Source organism: Eptesicus fuscus, chromosome 14 (genome assembly GCF_027574615.1).
Source record: "Eptesicus fuscus isolate TK198812 chromosome 14, DD_ASM_mEF_20220401, whole genome shotgun sequence".
Lineage (NCBI taxonomy): Eukaryota > Metazoa > Chordata > Mammalia > Chiroptera > Vespertilionidae > Eptesicus > Eptesicus fuscus.
The window spans coordinates 55825745-55843338 of record NC_072486.1 but is presented as its reverse complement, the minus strand read 5'-3'; the positions used below and the strand labels follow the sequence as shown (position 1 = coordinate 55843338).

General features: G+C 40.8%; 1 protein-coding gene across 3 annotated transcripts in view; it reads right to left on the bottom strand.

Annotated features, from left to right (window-relative positions):
* The window catches only part of DGKI (diacylglycerol kinase iota), a 397015-nt gene that overhangs the window by 215105 nt on the left and 164316 nt on the right, over positions 1-17594 (bottom strand). For all 3 annotated transcript variants that reach the window (XM_054726100.1, XM_054726102.1, XM_054726101.1), the window contains exons 4-6: positions 12867-12941; positions 11519-11575; positions 4417-4482 (exon numbers count right to left, since the gene is read on the bottom strand). In XM_054726100.1, the coding sequence (XP_054582075.1) occupies positions 4417-4482; positions 11519-11575; positions 12867-12941 (198 nt within the window). The remainder of the gene's footprint in view (positions 1-4416; positions 4483-11518; positions 11576-12866; positions 12942-17594) is intronic.

Genomic DNA, 17594 nt, shown 5'->3' with positions numbered 1-17594 from the left:
ATTCTTTCCATTACTCTCTTCATCCTCCCCCAAACCCCTTTTCCCTCCAATAACCATTATACTGCATGATTAACATGCAAAAAGCTGTACATGTTTAATTGTACAACTGGATGAGTTTAAAGATAAGTATATACCTGTGAAGCCATCACCACAATCTATGCCATAAACATATCTTATCATTTCCCACTCTCTTTTTTTGTGATAACAACACAACAATACTCTCTACCCTCTTTGCAAAATATTAGGTATACAACACAGTATTGTTAACTATAGGCACTATGTTGTACAGTACATCTCTAGGATTCATTAATCTCACATAACTGAAACTTCGTACCCTTTGACTAATATCGTCCCATTTCCCTCCTCAGATGTATCTGAAGGACCTTATGCTAAGTGAAATAAACCAGGCACAGAAGGGCCAGTATTACCTGATGCCACTCATATGAGGAATCTAAATAGTCAAACTCATAGAAGCAGAGAGCAGAATGGCAGTTGCCCTTGTCCCATGTTTTGATACTCAGCCAAGGCCAGGAAGGAAAGCCAGGCTTCCAGCAGCTATGTTGGCAGGGACTCCACGGGAAGGCTTAATTTCCTTGTCCTTGTTATATTACCCTCTCCACACCTCCCGGGTCCTCCTGGGGCTAATGGCAGAAGATTCCACTGTTTTATATGAACAAACACACAGAGGCAAACAACCAAACCTGCCTGTCCAGTGCATAGATCCTCACCCTCAAACTCCCCTTCCTTGTCCCTAACCATGCAGGGGCTCCTCAAAGCTGAGCTCCAGGATGCACACATTTTCAGATCAGTAGATGTTCAAATGGATAACAAAGCCCCAGGTCGGTATTCTTCATCATTTTTAGACTCTGTAATCCCTTTCACTATTCGTGTCTTAACTGCACCCCCATGGAATGTTTTTAATCATTTTTGTCATCTTTGCATTACAAAAATGCTATTAAATATACCTCTTTGAGATAGTGCATATTTTGAATACTGCACTATAAGTTCACTTTTAATTAATTTTCAACAATATTCATTACAAGAAAGAGTGGTTTTGACATTTTCCCATTTAATTAATGCTACCTGCTGTTTAATTTACTTAATTACATCTGAAAGTACGTATGATTTATGGACAAGTAATTCATAATGATACCACACAGGGCATCAAACATGCAGACCAAAGTTTAACTACGTGTTGTTGCATTAAAAAACGCTTTCAAGATTTACTGTTTAACTTTCAAAAAGTTAGTGCATTTATTGGTGTGACTTTTATATATGTTTCTAAGTAAAATATAAGGTTTCAGATAATAGCCTACAAGCATATTCCTACAGTTACCACAGTGCTGGGTTTAGATGCTTGGTTCCTTCAAAGATAAAAAGGCAAATTAGCCCTAATCATGGCAGCATTTTTCCTTTGCCTATTGATTTGTAAATGACTAAGAACAACTCAGTGTTGAAAAAAAAATGTGATTGAATAAATGTAAGATCTGGGGAAGATTCCTAAGAGATACATTTACAGAATAAGTAAGCAGCCTGCCTCTCCCCATTCACTGAGTACAGCTTGGCATTAAGCAACACATGCTAGATCAGTCCTCCGGCCCTCCGGATCCACTTCCCATCTTTCTCTACCCCATGTCCTATCGTAAAAGTGACTGTTATGGATCGTCTCAACAGTGTTCCTTGTGATCTTGTTTCTACTGGGTTTGGCCACTAGGGAGTGGAGGTGACTGAAGCTGGAATATTTATTCCCCAGCTGGTGGGTCACCCGGGCTGGTTAAGTCTCACACCCCCTGTGAAAGCATTCCCTCTGTCTCCTTGCCTCAGACTTTACGTGACCATAGCCCCCTGCTGTTACTAGCCTCAGAGCTCTTCGCTATGCCTTGGGGTGTCTCTACACTCTGCTCACACATTTTAAATATTCTCTTTATTAAACACTTATCTAACTACACAATTTGAGTGTAATATGCCTTCTCTTTTCTGCCTGGACCCTGTCTCTTACATAATGTGGGGCTATAAATGAAAATAATGTAAAACTACATAATGGTCATAAACATGGCAGCCTGTGATATTCAGCAAATATTAAAGCAACTGAGCAATGGGATCATGAGCTCTCTCATTGGATATCCACTAAATGCCACACACATGCAGCCAAACACATATTTAGGGCTCAAGAGAAAATCAGTCCAAATATTTACTTTATTGATGATTTTAAAATTAGACATTGAAACCCCAGATGTTCTTTAAACATAAACACTCCCTAAGTTTTGCTAAGTAAAATGATTATTTTTCACCCTATCCCAATGGGTAAATTATAGAACAATATGTATAGTTATGTGTGTTGTGTGTATGGGAAATTGTTTAAAAATCTCTGGATATGTAAGAATGTACAACTCTACCAATGAAAATTATGCATAGCACCAAAGTTTGAAATGAATTTTCAATCACTCCATCTGTAAATGGAAGTAGAGTTACTAACTTTCCTCTAATCCAGGGTTCAAGCTGGGATCCAGAGAAGGGTTAATCATTATCTACCAAAGAGATACAGGCAAGCCAATGCCATAATTGCTTAAGTCTCTGGGAACTCATGAGCAGCTGGGTCATACACATGGGAGGTAAATATCACAGTACTAGATTAGGGGAACACACTGTGAGGAGCTGGGGTGGCTGACTTCCCCACAGAGAGCTGGGAGCGCTCCAGGTGGTAGCCTGAGAACACGGGGCAGCAACTCAGAGCCCAGGGAGTCCAGTTCCTCCCGCCCAGTGGACCATGCCAATGGAAGACGAAGCCAGAGAAGGGTGTAACATGATACCAGGGAATACTCACCACAAAATATATAACATTTATTGATTTTCTTTTGATAAAACTCCTCCACCTCTATTCCAGTTTATCATTTGTTGAGGTGGAGGCAGTTACTAGGCTGTCAAGAGAAGTTATTTTTCCAAAGTGAAGGACCTGTTCATCCAGATCCTTCCTACTCTTCGCATCTCCCATCTCAAAAGTGGCTGTGTATCTTCTCTCTTTCATACACCACACACACACACACACACACACACACACACACTTTTGTGGGAAAGTTGTAGAAAGTCTGCAATGCCCTAAGAGTAAACCTACAAGCCCAATGCCACACCAGAAAGGCAAGGGGTAGGTGGACCCAAGAAAGGAAGGTCACAGAAGAGTGGAGGGCTGAACAACTTGTCCACTGCCATGTAAATGGCTGGTAAGATTCAGTCCACTCCCCCTTCCTCCTCATCTTCTTTTCACCTGCTCCACCTTCCAATCTATTTCATCTGTCCTCTTTACAGGCTAGAAAGGAAGTAACTGAGAATCACTGGGTTAAACTGGCGAAGATAATACTGGTTAGAATGGAGGGCCGTAGCCTTGAGGGTAAGGTGTGTAGCCTTCCAAAGCACAAGGGGGTAACCAATGGCAACAAAATAATGTTTTCTTTCCAAGCACTGTACAAACAGCAAAAGCAATAAAACCTTTTCCAAGTCTCACTCACTCTCAACTCCCCTACCTCAGGCAGCCAGTAGTTCCTTGTATCCCTCTATTGTCAAAATGCCATACTGGTCAGCTCACCACAGTGCCTGACCCAAAGGCATCACATGGATAAATAAACAAATTGGGAATTGTTAATTGATAAGGAATATATTCTCCCAAATTATATTGCTCTTTACCAAATCAAAACGTCCCTTTACTGAGTCCAGCTTACTACTGATGTAAGCTGGACTCACTAAAAAAAAAAAAAAATCTCTGTAGCATGATTCACCACAAGTTTAACCTTCCCAGACAGGCCTTTCATTCCTAAAATGAATCTTTGTACATTGCAAAAATAAAAAAAAATTCCATAACCCAAATCTGTTGGATTCAATAACATGTAGAATTCATGGAATTTCATAGCATGACAGTCATACTAAGAGACACAGTAGACATAAATAATACATATGAGAAGGGCATCCAGTAACTGGATAATATCCTAAGGTAGCAACACATTTCTTGCTTTGTGCTATGTTTCTGCTCAGCTGCAGTACTATATCAACAAAAGTGGTGTTATTTAACACACCATTGACTTCCTGTTGCTGATCAAAGAAGTGTGGTGGGTCAGCAGTTTTCAGAAGGGGGTTTTTAACAAAGTAGGAAGTGATTTTGAAACTATTAACAATGAAATTCACCACAAAAGTATATCCATCTCTCTTAAAATTTGCTAATTCCTTGTATTAAGACCTCTGACGCTTGCAGTGAGTTCTAGAACAACTAAGATATCTCTTTAAGGAAAGGGGACTTGGAGAAATAAGGCCTTGTGGAAGGAGGTGGCATACTGAGCACTGGATTCGGGTGATGGGACTCATCTACCTCGGGTGCTTTCACAGGCCTGCGGAGCCTCCGGCTAGGGGCGTGGGTGCCCGGCCCCTTACCTTACCACACTGCTTACACTTTCCCTCCTGCCGACGCCTGTGCACCCAGTGATGACGCACGAAATTCTGTGGAAAACAAAATAAAATAAATCAATTTAAATTTACCAATATTAGGGTTTTTGTTTTTGTTTTAAGGATATAGATTTCTGTAAACCATCATCTCAGACCCCATTAACACAAAAACAAGTAGGTGTATGTGTGATTTGCTTAACAATAATTATGAATCCATTCAGAAAAATTAAATGAACTCTCCTCCCCAGCCTGCATCCTGCCCCTCCTCCACATCTTGCTAGTGACAAATGGCCACACCAGGTAGCTGTTACTGTCCTCTCCTCCTAGTAAAACCCTGTGCGGTTGCAAGCAAGCCACAGGACCCTGGGCTGGGAGGTAACTGAGGCAGGTCAAAGAAATACCCTGAGAGAAGCAGGAACAACTATGTCCAATATTGTTTAACAAATATGTATTTAATGCTTCTATATATGCCAAGCAGGCACCATACTAAACATTTGAGCTAGAAAACACTTAAAAAATTAAATTCCCAGACAGAAATAGATCTCCTGACTCAGGACACAAAGGGTGGGAATCTGTTACTAGTGAAAGTGTAGAAAGAGAAAAACTGAAGGACAAGAGACATGAGTACGTCGTGAGTTTCTGCAATGACCTTGAGTTTAAACTGTCCTTGGAAACTCTGAACTAGATCAGCTTTCAAGCTCTATTCTTGTCTTGGGTTGTGGGAAACACGGAAAGTCCCTTCCCTCCCAAACAGATAAGCGCTCCTGGGGCACAGGGGTCAAGGAGCGTCCATCACCACTGCTCTTAGGATACATCATAACAAAGTTGTCTTCAGGCCTAACTCATGGTGCAGGTGAACCCTAAAAACTTATATAATTGACTCTCCTTGGGCCAATACACCTAATATACTTGCGAATGTCTTTTTCTCCTGCCCTTTTCTGAAAAAATATACTCTGAGATTAACATGTCTGTTGGTTATCGCCACCGTCCATGCTTTCCCTTTAAAAGGCCTTTTACTATAGACTCAGTCATTCAGCAAACACTAAATACCTACTGTCTGCCAAGCACTGTTCTAAGTACAGAGGAACACAGAAAATAGGTCAGTGTTGAGGAAAAATAAGTTGTATTAAGGCATAAAATCCAGAGTGACAAAAATACCCCTAAAGAGCACTGACATTATCAATTCCAAAATGCCACTTCTATTTCTCTATATAATGTCAAATCAATTTAAATTAAAACTCAACAAAGATCCTGGGGGAGTAATGGTCTTTTAACTATAATAAGAAACAATGAAACATAATGGTCCCACTAATTAGTCTAATTTTTGTCTTGCTTTTCCCACAGCAGCAGTTTAATAAAACACAAACATAATTCATATATATATATATATTCACTCAGAAAGAAGCTAGTAATAATAGCTAACATTTGTTGAGAACTGTGTGCCAAGTACTTTTTAGAATATTTCACATGTGATCATTCTTTTCATTTTCATGAAGACAGCAGAGGTGTTGTTGAGTGGGTATGTGCCAGTAAAATCCTATGAGCTGTTGAAATACTGAAATATGTCTATGTTGGTGGGTAGGCTGTAACTTAGTGCCCCTAGCATCCCCCAGCTCCTCCTCAACTGCCATGGCACCCCATCCTCTCAACAATGCAGACCACTTCTACTTCCCCATTATTAAGCAACTAAAATGCTAATATTTTGCGCAGCAGGTCTCCAGGATTCAATCCCAATGGGCTCTCTTTCAAAAACAAATCATGTTGCCTGGGCCATGCCCTTGGATTCCCCCAGGAAACTCAGAAGTCTGGGCTCTGCCCAATGTGGTTGTCTGTGCCGGCTCAAATATCAATACAGGCAATTCTGGGTCCCCTGGCCTTCAGGACAAAGGCAGCAAATCCAGGAACCTGTCCAGTTATCAGTGTCCACAGCATCAGTTCCGTGCAAACACTACCAGGGACAAGTACTGAACTCGCCACCTCTGCTCCCCAGGTGAGGCAGACCTCCTCAGCCTTCCACCTGCTTAAGTGAGAAGAACGTTAGCCTACTGCCTGTTCAGGGTAAAGGCCGGGGGAGACAAGGACCAGCTGCCAATGGTGCTGCATCCTAATTCACATTATTGCAGGGCACATTATCAGAGGGTTTTACCTGAATTATCATATGGTCCTCACCTGACAGATGAGGAAACTAGAGCACAGAGTCGTTACTTAAAATGTAAGGGCCAGAGCAAGGATGCAATCCCAAGCAGGCTGGCCCAGAGCCTCTGCTCTGAAACAGGGGTCCTCAAACTACGGCCCGCGGGCCACATGCGGCCCGCCGAGGACATTGATCCGGCCCGCCGGGTGTTTTTGCCGCCGCTGCCTGTCCTGCTTAGCAGCCGACTTAGCAGTGTGCATAGGAATTTGTTCACAGGTTTTTTTTTAAACTATAGCCCGGCCCTCCAACGGTCTGAGGGACAGTGAACTGGCCCCCTGTTTAAAAAGTTTGAGGACCCCTGCTCTGAAACATACTGTCACGGCGCCTCTCCTTTGCTCTGGAAGATCAGGTTCAAGCTCCAGAAAATGATGTCAGTGACATTTGGAAATATTGGAAATACTGAATATATTAAACAGTGGAAATACTGAATATATTAAAATGTCAGACAGAATTATAAGGGATATAGAAATTTATTATAACTGCTGTTAGTTTAGCAGAAACTAGGGAGAATGAACAATATCATTGATGGTAAGAGAAATTCTCTACTTGTTGAGATTATAAATCACCTACTGACTATCCATTGAAGAGGAAAACACTGGAAGAATTTGACAGTTACCCATGTGAAATCATGGCTAACTCCTGGGAATATTTAGCTGCTGACAGCTCTAATCAAAAGATTAAACCAGCAATTTCCACAAATCAATAATTATTTGCAAATTATATGACTGATTTATCTGTGTGACAATGTGTATTGTTTGGTAAGCAGATATATAATATCATGTAGTTTAGTATATTTAGGGAATAAACCAGGACATTTTGAAATCATTTAAATATTAACATATATAACTGCATATTGTTAAATATTTTTAATATGATCCTTCCTAGGAAATAGGTAGGCAACTTAAAAAAAAAAAGACACAGTAAGATAAAGTAATTTAAGCAAAAGCACTAAAGGGGATAATACCAGTTATTATACTAAATATGTAGTATAACATATTATGTATACTAAAGAAGAAACTGAGTAACTTCCCCCTGTCTTGAGATGTCAACATCCTTCTATTCAGAGGTCTCCTTGGGCCTAATATAAATTTCTTCTACCACCAATTAAACATAGGTTGAACAAAGTAAACATCCAATAAATATGTTTTGAATTGAATAAAATTCTCAACCTCATTTCTTTGGCAATTCAATTATGTAATTACCATTTTGAAGGATCACCAATTGCCTTTATCAATTAGAAAAAGAATTCTACAGAATCACTGCTGTTTTCTAATACTTATTTTCTAAGAACTTTAATTTTTCACACTACTCCCTTTTGATACCTATATCTCCTAATTTAATAAACTGAAATTAGACTCAGGATCCTTCCACTGCAAATATGAGTGTTGATACACTGTTATGAAGATAGCAAAAAAAGGCTTCTGACACCATAACCTCTTTTTATAGTTCATCAATAAACTCTGAATTATTCATATACTGTCTTTAAATACTGGGTAAAGAAAGGGCTATTACTTATGGGTGTTAAAATCTCAGAGACACAATATTTCAGGATTTATATTCAGTGTTGTAAGCAGAAATGCATAACACAATTGCTCAGTTATTTTCACACAGCCAGTTCAATTCATAATATTATTCATAGAGCACTTTGAAGGATCTTAAAATTACAAGCCAATACATATAGCTTATGTCTAAGAAAACTGAGGTCCACAAAAATTCAACTTAGAGCTATCCAACCAAAACTCATGAAAAAAACTTCCATGTCATATACTCTGCAAGCAAAGGGCACAGTGACTATCAATCCTTGCTCTGGATCCCTGCTCTGGAGACACCACAGAGTACAAAAGAGGCAGAGGTGTCATTCAAATTCTAGAGTGACTGTTCTTTTATTTACATTAAGTAAACTACCTAAGGTCTCTTAATTAAGAATCTCAAATGGGCCATAGTCCCTCATAAGTTTCATCTTCACATTGTCCTCTTAGACCAAGCGTTTGTGAACATCTTTGAGAGAAATGGAGACCTTTATGAAAGCATTCCGTCAACAGATACTGGTTGATCACATCCTCCATGTCCTGGCATGATGAGTTTGGGACACAGTCCATGAGCGACCTCCCAAAGCTTATACTACAGAAAGACGACAGCAGACAAGCAAATGAGTAATACATATAAATATTTGTGACACATAAAGTGCTCTGAATGGGACAGAACAAGGTGCTCTGCTAAAGAACAGGGTGGGCCGTGTGCAGAGGTGGTCATTATGGAAGACTCTGGGATGATATTTGAGCTGAGGCCTAACTATAAGAAACAGCTGGCCATGCAAAGAGATTTCCAGTACAGCAACGACATGCACAAACATCTGATGATGGAGACTAGCTGGATGTGCACCTCAAGAACTGAAAGGAAGTCCTTGTGGGAGATGGGTGGGTGCGAGAAACCACTGGAGAATTTTAGGCTGGAAAATGACATAATCCAATTTTCACTTTAAATAATCATTCTCTTAAATCATGGTAGATTGAAGGAGAAAATGAAGGAATTATGGAGAAGCAACTGCAGGGGTCAAAAGTGAGATATCATGGTGCCTTAGGCTAAGGCACTGGTAACAGAAATGGGGGTAAAGAGATAGTTTGTAATATATTTTATAAATAAAATTGATAGGGCTGGCAAGTGAAATAGATGGGGTGAGTCCATAAGAGAAGAAATCAATATGACCAGTCTTCTCGATTGAACAGCTGGATCAATAGCCATCTCATTTTCTGAGGCATAAAAGAATTTTTTTTTAATCATTTTTTAAGATGATGGAAATGAGCTTAGTTTTTCATACATTATATCTGATATGATTGTGATGCATTCAATGGGCATGTCAAATGGAACATGTAGTGTGGAGTAGACATGCAAAGCCAGGAATTGTCAGCCCAGACGTGATATTTAAAGCCATGAGATTGGATGAGCTCTTCCAACAAGAGTGGGCAGAGAGAAAACATGGCCAAGTGCCAGCCCCAGAGGAAAAGGCAGAAATCAGGGGGAGTGAGCAATGAAAGGGAGTGGGAAGGACAACCCAGTGAACCAGAGGACAGTTAGGAAAGATGTCAAAACAGGAGAGCATTTCAAAAATAATGGAACATTGAACATTCTGAATACATTTGAAAGATTGAATAACAAACGAACAGAAAAATATCTAATGGGTTTGGCATCAGTGAGATGTTGGCAACATTCAAAAAGCAATTTCAGTGAATGCACAGAGTGAAAACCAGATCAGAAGAGGTTAAAATGAGTAGGAGGGGGCATACTGTTTATATATAACACACTTTCTGGAAGTTAGCCATGAACACAAAACTGAGAATCAGAGTCATGGATACAATTGGTGGTTAAGGAATATTTTCATTGGTTTTAATGAAATGGGGTTTATTAGAGCATGTTTATGCTGATAAAAATAATCTAGAAGAAGGGGTGAAAATGTAGGAAAGGAATAAACATCAAGTCCTTGCTAAGAAGACGAGAAAAGGTTTCCAAAACACTCATGGAGATCTGACTTCACAGAAGAGAAGTGACTCAGTTAGTGAAAACTAAAAACAAACGAACAAAAAATACTTGCATTAAAAATGCACCTACAATAACAATTATCTATGCAGAAAAAAAGAGAGAGATTAAAGAACAGAGAGCTAAACATATGGATCCCTGGTTTTTAAGGTAGAGTTTATGGATTCTGGACATAAAGACAGAATAAACCAGTTAATTCATAAACTCTACCTTAAAAACACACAACTATGCCTTCTACTATCCTTTCATTCTATGAAATTTCTCCTTCGTTTGAGTTGTCATCAAGTTCCCTCCTGGCCAATGCTACAGTGCACGTGGGTGGCACAATTTTCCTTACTTTCCTCACCCTATGTATGACCCAGAGTCTGGAGCTACACTATCCCGGATAACACAGGAAGGCTGACTGCCTCCTCCAATATTCTTGTCTTCTCTAACTACATACACTGCTCCATCGCCTCAAAATAAAAGCAGAACAAATATATCTGAGTGCAGCTCTCATCCTGTTCTCACTTCTGCTTACTCTGTAATTTCCGATTTACCTGTTTGTCTCCACTACCAGACTGAAAGGTCAGGGACTGAGCCCTAGATGCAGCCCCTCCCTTCCTCCCTCCCTCCCTTCCTTCCCACCTATCTCTGTATCTCCCTATTTATCTATCTAGCTACTCACTTAACAGATGAAAACACTGAGATTTTGAAAGATTAGATGAGATGTCCAAAATCACACAGCATCAAAGCTGATTTTGAATCTAGAAAGTCTGATTCCATTGTTTATAGGAATTATCAGTAACTATACTGCCCCCAAGGAGCTTCTACCCATTCAAAATTGAAAAATCGAATTAAAATGGACCTAAAGACAATGAAATGCCATTGCTTTCTTACCTTTTCAATTCTATCACTCTGCCCTCCCCTACTCTCAGGTGCATTCAGTAAGACTTTAGCTCTCTGCACATTCTGTGAGACAAAACCTGGGGATTTTTATTCACTGTATTTGTTGATGTATCAATAAAAAGCTGATGTAAAATGGAGATACACTTTTTATTTTATTTCTTTTAAGTTTTTTAATTGATTTTTAGAGAGAGAAGAAGAGAGAAGGAAAGAGAGATAGAAACATTGATAAAAGAGAAACATTATTGATCAACTGCCTCCTGCATGCCCCTTACTGGGGATCGAGCCCACAATCTTGGCATGTGCCCTGACAGGGAATCAAACCATGACCTCTTGGTTCCTGGGTCGAGCCCAACCACTGAGCAACACCAGCCTGGCAATACACTTTATTTTTTAATCCCTGGTGGATATCTATAAATCCAGTTAATCAATGGGAAATTAAAGCTGGTATTTGAAATAGAGCTCTGAAATACTCACTTCTCTTGGTGATCTGGAGCCCCCTTCTCGAAATGTTGGTTTACATCTGAAATTAATCTGTCATTTAAGAAAGAGAAGGGTATTATATTAGGGATAGGCATCATATTGGAATGAATTACCTGAATAAACCCACATGTGACAGATATTGAGACTATAAAACAAGCCTCCCAAAGAATGAAGAACAAAGTTTAACACTATTCTTAGTCTTTTGAAATAATCACCTTAGATAATCTACAGAAATCCCAAGTGATTCTATTCCTCCAATCCATACTTCTTCAATCTCACTGATGAAATCAACATATCGTTAAACAATAAAGATAATAAATAGTCAGGGGAAAATATAAGGCAGCTGAAATTACCCATCTGCATTTCAGATTTTAAAAGTAGAAAATTATAAACTTGGTAAATTTTTAATATGATAATGATGATTCACACACACCCCAAAAATAGTATTTATTAAAGTATTCAGTATTAGATGGGGAGGTCTCCTGGTCATTTACATATTCTTTAGCTACAAGGTAAGGTGAAAGGAGCTTAATGTAAGAGGAGAAGAGTTGGGACATGAGATAAAATATTTAGCAGTCATTCCCACAAAATATCAGTTGGCAACAATTGGCGATGTATCTTTAAAGCTCAACGAATGTTACAGCAGACTAAAATAATTCAACGCATTTACCCATGGCAGCTCAAGAACATAGAAAATGCAGAGACTCATACGCAGAAATGGAGAAGGAGGCACAAGAGCGGAGAGGACAGCAGACAGCTCTCTATTGGAGCCTCTCCCTCCCCTCAGATGACAGATAAATGGACTATGCAGACTCCACTGATTCTGGATGCCATTCCAGCCCTACCCACATATGAACCTGTGAGCAGGAACAGCGCTCACTTGAAGCAAGAAACTCAGAATTGCTTTCTGGCTTGGTTCTCTCCCTTGCAGGCACTTTTTAGGAAGACATAAACTCACAGAGGTCAGACATATCTAAACCACAATGTTGAAGAGCTTATGGAATTTTTTTCTTTATGAGAAGATATCTTGTGGGAGATTCTATGGGTGAATAACAATGCTTGCTGTTGTGAAGAAAATCAGTGCCTACCAGGCTTTTCTCTCACCTATCATTTCTTCTCCCAAGAGTCAACATAAAATGATATCAAATTAGACTTCAGAAAACAACAGAGAGAATGAACCTTAAGCACTATCATTCCATTTTTAATCTGGTAAAAATGTTGGACTTCCAGTTTCCTAAAAGGGCGTTGTTTTCAAGAAGTTGGAAAAAGAAATTGACACCTGGTCTCAGAAGTCCCAACACTTGCAAGGTATCAGAGTTTGCAGCAGGTGGCGCTGTCTCACCTTTTCTAGCTGTTCAATGCAGGCGGTGTGGACCACGATTTTACAGACTGCACACTTCCTCCTGAGGGCAGATTTCTACAACATTCAATTCAAAATACAAAAAGAAATGTTAGCATTCTGTTCTAAAGAAAGTATATGCAAATAAAGCAAACACTGCAATTGTTTATATTACTAAGCAATATAAGGTGAAATTTAAATTTTCACCTTAACCATTCAATAATATGGCAAACTTCATCAACAATGCTTTGACCTACCAAGTAGCTCCATATCCCCATGACTTAAGGTGGCCTAGATTTTCCCTTCAAAACATAATAATTATACTAGCTACCATATTGGGTATATAATATAAACCAATCTCTTTATTCTAAACTAGAGGCCCGGTGCACAAATTTCGTGTGGGTGGGGGAGGGGGTCCCTCAGCCCAGCCTGCACTCTCTCCAATCTGGGACCCCTCGAGGGATGTCCGACTGCCCATTTGTAGGACATCCCTCTCACAATCCAGGACTGCTGGCTCCCAACTGCTCACCTGTCTACCTTCCTGATTGCCCCTAACCACTTCTGCCTGCCAGCCTGATCACCCCCTAACCACTCCCCTGCCAGTCTGATTGATGCCTAACTGCTCCCCTGCCAGCCCGTTTGCCCCAAACTGCCCTCCCTTGCAGGCCTGATCACCCCTAACTGCCCTCCCCTGCAAGCCTGGTCACCCCTAACTGCCCTCGCCTGCAGGCTTGATCACCCCCAACTGCCCTCCCTTGCAGGCCTGGTCCCTCCCAACTGTCCTCCCCTGCTGGCCTGATCGCCCACAACTGCCCTCTCTTGCAGACCTGGTCCCTCCCAACTTCCCTCCCCTACTGGCCATCTTGTGGCAGTCATCTTGTGTCCACATGGGGGCAGCCATCTTTGACCACATGGGGGCAGCCATCTTGTGTGTTGGAGTGATGGTCAATCTGCATATTACTCTTTTATTAGATAGGATTCCATAACCTAAAAATGCAGACATTATTATCCTTCTTTTATTTCCTTACTTTTTTACTCCAGTATGTAAGGGGCAAGGCCAAGCAACATTTAAAGTTAGGTGTAATTTCAAACGAAGCATTCTTTCCCTGCTGCCTAAGAGTCTGCATTTCAAGAGGTCAATCAATTTAGGCTTCTATCCCAGGCACGAATTTATACTAAGCTACTTGGGTTTCTGCCCAAATCTTCAGGAAAGCAAGGAGATAAGTCTAACTTTTACACCCAGTAATAATAACAATAATAGTTATAATAACAGCAACAGCAGCTTACATGGATTTAATACTTACTATCTGCCATGGGTTCTCATAAGCACTTCACAAATAGTAACTCATTTAATCCTCACAAGCCTAAGGAACAGGTACTGTTCTTACTCCCATTTTACAGATGAGAAAACTGAGACACCATAAGTGATATGCCCAGGGTCGCATAGTTAGGGTCCACAGAGCCAGTTAGTCTGACTCCAGAGCTCCTGCTTATAAGCATTACACAATTTGACCTGGCAGTCAATACCAGTTTAAATTTACAATAAAAATACTTGCTGAGGTGTATCTTTTCTCAACAATAATAATAATTTTTTTTTAAAAAGCAGCATAAAGAGAGAGAGAAATGGGTGGAATCCGGATTCACTCCTGCCAGTGCCATGCAAAGTCTAAGCTAGGAATGCTCAGGCCTCTTTGCAGAGCACAGATGAGAAGGCAGCTGTGCATAAATGATTCTGGGGTTTGGGAAAGGAACTTATTATAACAAAGCCCGTCTGTGAAATAGTCTATCAATGCTTCCCAGGGAGAAAGGCCCTGCTCCCCACCCTTAAGGGCGGTGCTAGTATAGGTTGCCACCACCTCCCCACTTCTGATGTGTGGCTTCCCCGGTTGAGTTATTATTTTGGCGCCACCTATGATGGCAGGGAGAGAGAAGGAACAGATAGCTCCTGCCAAGGAGAGGATGAAACAACCACCTTGGAAGGGGCAGTCTCAGAAAAGAAACTGTAGCCTCCTGGCTCCCTGGCGGCGCTACTACTCATCGAGCACAGGCTATGCACAGTGTCATCAGCCACCAGCCAAGGACCAGGAACACTGCCGTACTTCAGCCACTAAACTCCCAGTCTCCAGTCTACACCCCCGCTGACCGAGGTTTAGTTAACCTGCTTGCGGTGCTGTAATTTCTCCTGGCCTTCTTCTCCCCGAGAGAAGAAGGTAGGTAGTCTTCAATGTTAAATCAGTTTGACCATCAATTGATTTTGCAAATAACAAAAGACAAGAAATACTCAAGCATCTAGCTACACTACAGAAAGGTGTCTCGGCTCTACTACTAAAAAAGAAGGGGGTATAGGCGGAAGAAGAACAAGAATAAGTAGTAGTAATAGTAGTAGTAATAGTAGTAGTAATAGTAGTAGTATTAGCAGCAGCAGCAGTTGTAACAGCAGTAGCAGCATCATTCATGGCAACAATAATAAAATTCTAGTTTGCTAATTTTCATGAGTGGAGTGCCCATAAGGAAATGATTGTTGTTCTCCTGTTTCCTCTGGCTCTCCTGGTGCGGACTGCTGCCGCAGCAGCACCACCAGCAGCAAATGCATGGGGTACTGGAGTCACGTTGCTAATCAGAGTGACAGTGATGCTAAGCAAACTAGAATTGACTCCATTAGCCACAAAACCCTTGGTAGATTACACTGCGGACAGCACAGTAGGCCACCACTGATGGGCTGTGATTTAAGGATGCCTGAAAAGCCTCCTTCCTTACCAATCACTCCTGCCCTGTTCTAGCTCTGTGCCTGACCTTGTGCACGGCATTACATTCTCTGGAGCTCCAGGGACATGGTGAGGCTTCTACGAAGTCACTGAGGACGGTGGGAAGGGCACTGAACAGGCTCAGGGATCCACTGAACCCCAAACATCTCTTCCTTGCCTGTGTCCAATATCGGGCTTCCTAGTCAGAAATTTTGAATATGGGATCTGGGCTGGAAGAGTTTGAAAACTGCTGTGTTAACTATTATCTCTCCACTTATTAGTGTACTAGAGGGGGTTCCACGGCCTGGCCTGCAGGGATCAGTGGACCTCCCCGCCGTTGCAGCCCAACCTTACCCGCCAGCTCATCGGGCTCCAGCCCGCTGTCTGCTTTGATCCTGCACAGCATGAACTAGTGTGCGAGTGGCAGGAGGCCGGGGAGGAGCCCAAGCCCGAGCCGGGCTTGGTACTGCGCCTGCCAGGCACTTGGGGGGAGTGTCCACAGGAGAGGCTCGCCCAGTTGCAGCTGCGCTTGCCAGCTGTCAGCCCGGTGTCTGGCACCTGTCTGTAGCTGAGCGGCGCTCCCACGGTGGGAGCACATTGACCACCAGGGGGCATCTCCTGCGTTAAGTGTCTGCCCCTGGTGGTCAGTGCACGTCATAGCTATCAGCCATCATCTGGTCGCTTAGGCTTTTATGTATATAGATTAGTAAATACACTAATATCATTCATATGGAATAACTCAAGAGCAATGTTCTACAGATGACAATATATGAAGTAAAGTGCCTTAAGTTGTAAAACTAATTTTATTTAAACAATATTGAATTTTTAAAAAACCCTCATAAAATATATTATGTACTTCTCTGACCTTTAAGGCAGAATAAATAGTCCATCATCTGAATTTTTCTCCATAAACACTAATACAGGATGCATTTTACTGCAACAATCATTTTTATCTTTCCCGTCCTTCTATCAGACTAGATATCCTTTCAACGTTGCTGTGACTGCCTTTGGCTGCCCTCAAATTCCTAAATGCCACTTTATAAACAGTTTATAACCTGAGAAACAGATAATTAAGGTTTATAATCATATGCAAAATCAAGTAAATACATTCTGAGTTAAGATGTTAGGTTTTTCTCCCACTTAGTAAAATGCATGGATTTTAGTTTCTCAATTGAATTTAGTTCCTCTGGTGAATCAGAAGTCTTAACTGTTGACTTACTGGTTTATGACTGTATTTCAGCTGATCAAAGTCATTCAAAGTAGCTGTATAATAAGTTTCTAGGCAGAAACTGCTCAAAACATAGAATTTTTGTGCTTGGTTGTGTTATAATTTTTAGTTGCAAGATTAAAACTAAATAAAAAGATAAAATGCAGGAATCAAGACATTCTAAATACTACAAGCACTCACTTTTTCTTAGAAAGCTCTCATTTAAGCCAACCCTTCCTTCACTATGAAAAGTGATATATCAAGAAAAGTCTTTAAAATTAATTCAGCAGATTGGTTGTTATCCTTCATATCGGGGCCTAGTTGTTATAGGACCTAGCACAAAAACATAATTTAAACAATAAATATGGCCTGGGACCCAAAAATGCTTAAAAATTAAAATTATAAAAATTTAATAATTCACTCTCACCGATGAATTTAAAGGCCAATTAGGCTCAGTGCTTTAAATATCAAATAAAGTAACCTGAGTGCCCTTACTAAGGGTTTCCTGATTTTGTCAAAGGAAAACCATTAGTTTGTAATCATGGGGGAGGGCACTTCTGTGACAACTACCAATATAGGATGTAATATAGATCATATCCCATCACATCATGACCAATCCTTACCTAAATAATAATAATGGAGTGATATGCCGTGCTTTAGGATGGTGGGCAAACTAACTAGTAGACCTTACCGTGATTGTAAGAGAGAACATTCGAGTTCTGACTTGGCCCTACACCTTTCCCACGCTGTCGTCATCGCTGGTTTCAAAGCAGTGACAGC